Source organism: Phaethon lepturus, unplaced genomic scaffold (assembly GCF_000687285.1).
Source record: "Phaethon lepturus isolate BGI_N335 unplaced genomic scaffold, ASM68728v1 scaffold38310, whole genome shotgun sequence".
NCBI classification, from domain to species: Eukaryota; Metazoa; Chordata; class Aves; order Phaethontiformes; family Phaethontidae; genus Phaethon; species Phaethon lepturus.
In genome coordinates this window covers 1-5003 of record NW_010510497.1, presented here as the reverse complement: position 1 = coordinate 5003, position 5003 = coordinate 1, and the positions used below count along the sequence as shown (strand labels likewise).

Genomic DNA, 5003 nt, shown 5'->3' with positions numbered 1-5003 from the left:
CGGCCGGCGTCTCCGCACGCACCCGCGCACGGTGCGTGTTTAATCACCTGCGCCGGGCTGCCTCTGATGCTCTCCAAGTGAAACCTGACGCTGCTCGGCAAAGACACACCTCTTCCAGGGTGTTGTGCAAAATTCTGCATTTTAACGTAGGACAGGAAATATGAAAAGAGCCGGGCAGAACCCAGGCAGCACCGCCGGTTAGGCCGAGCCTCGCCAGCTCCAGCGGGGAAGCAAATTAAAGGGTTTGCTTCACTTATCCATCCACCCGTGATTTTCCAGTGCTTTGGAAGTTGCAGTTCCTTCGCTAACAGGTTTTAAAGGATTGGCATTGCTGCTTCCCTCTGGAGCAGCTCTGCAGAGGGTTTATTTTTTCCTCCCTTCTCTTTCATGCTTTTTTCCTGACTCCACAGTGGGATGGGTCGGTTGCAAAAGATTCTCATTCCCTTTTTGGGATTGGTTTTGGCCTTCTGGTTTTATTCTGCGAGGGAGAATTTCAAACCGGGTAAGTATTAAAAGTGAATCTGTCTTTAAGTAAAATGATAAAAGCCACATTTGAGCGTTTTGCATAGTAACTGTACTGAGCTTGGAGCAAAGCACGTCTGAGCCTTTGTGTGGCGGCCGATACTGGACAGTCATTTTAACAAGGATTTGAAATCAAACTGAGCAAGTAACTTGCAGAAATAGTTCCTGACGGAGCAGGTGAGGCAGGGGGGCTGAGAGCGAGAGGGCTCTGAACACTCCATTTTCCAGCGTGTAGTAAAAGAATTTATAAACATGAACTTTAAATGTTGGATTTTAAGTTTTGAAGCATGCATTTAGTGGATGATTTTTATTACAAAGTACTCTGAATGTTTATAAGTTGTGTCCTGAATTGTGGAAAAAAAAGCCGTTGAAAGAGTCGAGCGCTGCCCCTGTGTCACTGCATCCAGCGAGGAGCTGACGCTGCTCCTCAGCGCAGCTTTTTCCAGCAGATGGAAGAGACATCCTGGTGCTGGACGCTGCACTGGCAGGCTCACTTAGCTTGCAATTAACTATTTACTCTGAAGGGCATTAGGGGATTGTTTTTTTTTTTTCTTTAAATAGGATTTGGATAAATTAAATCCCTGTGCCTTGGTCCCCAGAGATGCTGAAAGGGAAGCGGGTGATCGTCACGGGAGCAAGCACTGGGATCGGAGAGCAGATGGCGTATCACCTGGCGCGGATGGGATCCCACATTTTGATCACAGCACGGACTGAGGCCAAGCTTCAGAAAGTAAATGGCAAGCTGAGCACTCACACATGCATGTTCATGGCTGCACACACAAATACACGAAGGCAAATCTCACATCACAGGTACACGTGTGAATGTACGCACACGCAATCGCCATGGCACAAATACCCAACAGGCGCAGCTCTATCCACGCGTATCACGCTTGCGCCGGCTGGGGCTCCTGCACGCACAGAAATCCCTCTCCTGCAGATACGCGCGCTCTGCATAGCACATACGATGACATTTGAACTTGCTTAGTTACGTACACACATCCCCACGCACACAGGCTCCCTCGGCGTGCACACACCCTCATTCCACGGCAGTGATATACAGGCTCCCGCTCACCCCACGCGGTTCCAGCACAGACTGCCTTGGGTAACGCAGTCACCAAAGGAATACTTTTCCAGGCTCCCTTTGAAGCTTAAAAGGCTCCAGACAAACTCCCAAAACAACAAACCACCGTTTTAGGGCGGGGACCCCTCACGGGGAGCGCAGACACCCTCTCCTGCTACGGCAGCAGGCTGCGCGGGGCCGGCGCGGAGGGTTCTGACACGTGGTGTTGGCGCGGCAGGTGGTGGAGCGGTGCCTGGAGCTGGGGGCGGCCTCCGCGCAGTACGTCAGCGGCACCATGGAGGACATGGCCTTCGCCGAGCACGTGGTGAAGGAGGCAGAGACCTCGCTGGGTATGTTTGCAGCCTGCTCTCCGCCAACGAGTGGCAGATGAGAGACGTTGCATCTCTCCTCGGCCATGCTGCTTTTTGCTACACGCCCGCTAAAGAAAGCGGGAGATGGAGATGGGGTGAGACAGGAGATGTTTCCCTCATGCTGCCTTTTGCAGTCCCGCTCCTCCACCCAGCTTCATCGCCCCGGCTCACGCTGAACTGCGCTCTCGATTTCAGCTCGGTGCCCTCGTGACATCCTGTTCCAGTATCATAATCCTGGATTTCATCACCCCCAGCTACTGTGGTCTGAAACCGTCCACCAGCCCCACGGCAGCCTTGCTATTGCGGTCATGGGTCACGGCTGCGGAAACGCAACGTTTCGGCTGGGTGCGGAGCACGGCCTCTCCTGCCCCAGGCCCACAGGCAGCTCGAGGGTATCTCCCCTGTGCTGTGCTATTTGTGCTTTGAACCAGGAAAAAAACAAAATCACAACAAGATTTTTACTGGCAGCCACTATCCGGACTGTATCCCTGCTCCAGACGTGACAGGCCACAGCTCTGACCCAAAAGCCCGTTTTCTCTTGATTACATTTATTCTGCTCCCAGGAAAGGCTCTGGTTGTAGCCCTCTCCCAGCCAGCACTAATGCCTGCTCTCTGCTTGCAGGAGGCCTAGACATGCTGATTCTTAATCACGTTGGCACATCGTACTTCGGGTATTTCAACGGGGACGTTGGGCACGTACGAAAGCTCCTGGAGATCAACTTCCTCAGCTACGTGGCGATGACCACGTCTGCCCTGCCCATGCTGAAGGAGAGCGAGGGCAGCATCGTTGTCGTTTCATCCATGGCAGGTGAGTGGGGACTGAGGTAGATGGCATGGGTTTCAGTCAAAAGACACCATGGGCCAATTTTCAGAAGCAGCATGCAGAGACTGGAGGCATCTTAAAGGAGCCATAACTGCTTAACGCACTCAAAAAACTCACCCAAATATAGATCTTTTTTGCAATTTCTCGATGGACTTTGTTCTCCAATGCAATCCAATCGCCCCAGCTTGCTTTTTGATCAGCACTGTAACTAAGCCCCACATCCTGGTGTCAGGCTCATTAGAGCAGCAGAGCTCATATATACCCCCAGTTTTATGGAGAAAAGTGGAAATGCAGTAATTTCTCACTGCGCTGGATCTCTGACTATTCATCTTGGTTTGGTAGGTCAAGTTCCTGCTAATATTTGTAGAGTGAGTTATTGACTGACGCTATTCACAAAAACATGACTCTGTTCTAATAAGTTTCTGTTAAGTCAGGAAACTAAATTACTACCAGATGTCCCCCCTCACAGCCAGTATGTTGGTTAGACAACTGTATGAGGTTCAACAAGGCTCAGTGCCAGGTCCTGCACTTGGGTCACAACAACCCCACGCAATGCTGCAGGCTTGGGGAGGAGCGCCTGGAGAGCTGCCCAGCGGAAAGGGACCTGGGGGTGCTGGTTGACAGCCGGCTGAACATGAGCCGGCAGTGTGCCCAGGTGGCCAAGAAGGCCAACAGCGTCCTGGCCTGTATCAGAAATAGTGTGGCCAGCAGGAGCAGGGCAGGGATCGTGCCCCTGTACTCGGCACTGGTGAGGCCGCAGCTTGAATCCTGTGTTCAGTGTTGGGCCCCTCACGACAATGAGGACGTTGAGGTGCTGGAGCGGGTCCAGAGAAGGGCAACAGAGCTGGGGAGGGGTCTGGAGCACAAGTCTGATGAGGAGCGGCTGAGGGAACTGGGGGTGTTCAGTCTGCAGAAGAGGAGGCTGAGGGGAGCCCTCATCGCTCTCTGCAACTCCCTGAAAGGAGGTTGTAGCAAGATGGGAGTCAGTCTTTTGTCCCAAATTACAAGCAATAGGACAAGAGGAAACAGCCTCAAGTTGCACCAGGGACAGTGTAGATTGGATATTAGGAAAAATTTCTTCACCCAAAGGGTTGTCAAGCACTAGACCAGGCTGCCCAGGGAGTGGGGTGGAGTCACCATCCCTGAAGGGATTTAAAAGATGTGTAGATGTGGTGCTTGGGGACATGGTTTAGTGGTGGACTTGGCAGCGCTAAGGTAACTTGGACTTGACAATCATCTTAAAGGTCTTTTCCAACCTAGATGATTCTATGGTTCTGTTAGTCTGCTGGCGATCACCTTAGCTCAGTATCCAGAGACAAGAGTTGAAACTTTGCTCCATCTCCCCCCTCTGAGGGTTTCATAGTTACTGCGGGCTGCTCGTACCCTGAGCAGAGACATGAGACACAGCGCTGGCCTTAAGGCCTTGGAAGAGCTGGAAGCTGATGGGAATATATTACAAATACTCCCACCTGCTGCTGTTCAGGTGCCGGGATGACATTTCACAGAGAGTAAACTCTCTTTGGGTGAAATGCTTTATCTGATGAAGGGCAAAACAGAGGTGTAGGCAGAGCTGCTTTCTGTGCTATAACAGAACTTCACTCTGTGTCCAGGTAAAGTCGGGTTTCCCTTTACGGTCCCCTACTCTGCAACTAAGTTTGCCTTGGACGGATTTTTCAGCTCCCTGAGGCAGGAATTCAGCATTCAGAGCATTAACGTCTCCATCACACTCTGCATCCTTGGCTTCATAGATACGGGTAAGATCAGTGCTGTTTGATCCAGCTGATCGGGAGCTGAGCATCACCTTCTCAGCTTCTTATCCTGCCCTTTGCGTCCCTTTGCCACCGACTCTCCCCTTTCACCTCTGCTGCCGCTTTTCCTCCAGTCCTGCTGTAACACGAGTGCATGCAAAACACACTCTGGTCTCTGGGGGATCCTACCTCTCTTCCACCAAAAAAACAGCCTCAAAGCTAATTTCTTTCCCCCCGCTAAATAAAACAAGACGCCACACGTGGACTGGCGCAGCCTCGCGTTCAGCTAGCCCAAATGGATGTGCCAGCCACCTCTCCGCCATTAATCCCATCTATCGACGCAGCAACAAGGCGCGGGAGTGCATGGCGAGGGCAGCTGGAAGAGTCGTGCGCGCGTTACGCGGCGGAGAGGGCGTTAGTCCGGCAGATTTGGCTCTGCCGCGACACGCGTGCCGCTACCTCCGGTTCTAACAGGCGCT

General features: G+C 52.3%; 1 protein-coding gene across 1 annotated transcript; it reads left to right on the top strand.

Moving 5' to 3' along the window:
• Positions 1-414: 414 nt before the first annotated feature.
• On the top strand, positions 415-4530 carry HSD11B1 (hydroxysteroid (11-beta) dehydrogenase 1; the record flags this gene model as incomplete). The annotated part of the gene is made up of 5 exons (XM_010297316.1): positions 415-502; positions 1122-1252; positions 1821-1932; positions 2576-2761; positions 4387-4530. Coding segments are annotated over exons 1-5 (661 nt in total), but the record flags the coding sequence as incomplete, so codon positions are not given.
• Between the last annotated feature and the right edge of the window lie 473 nt (positions 4531-5003).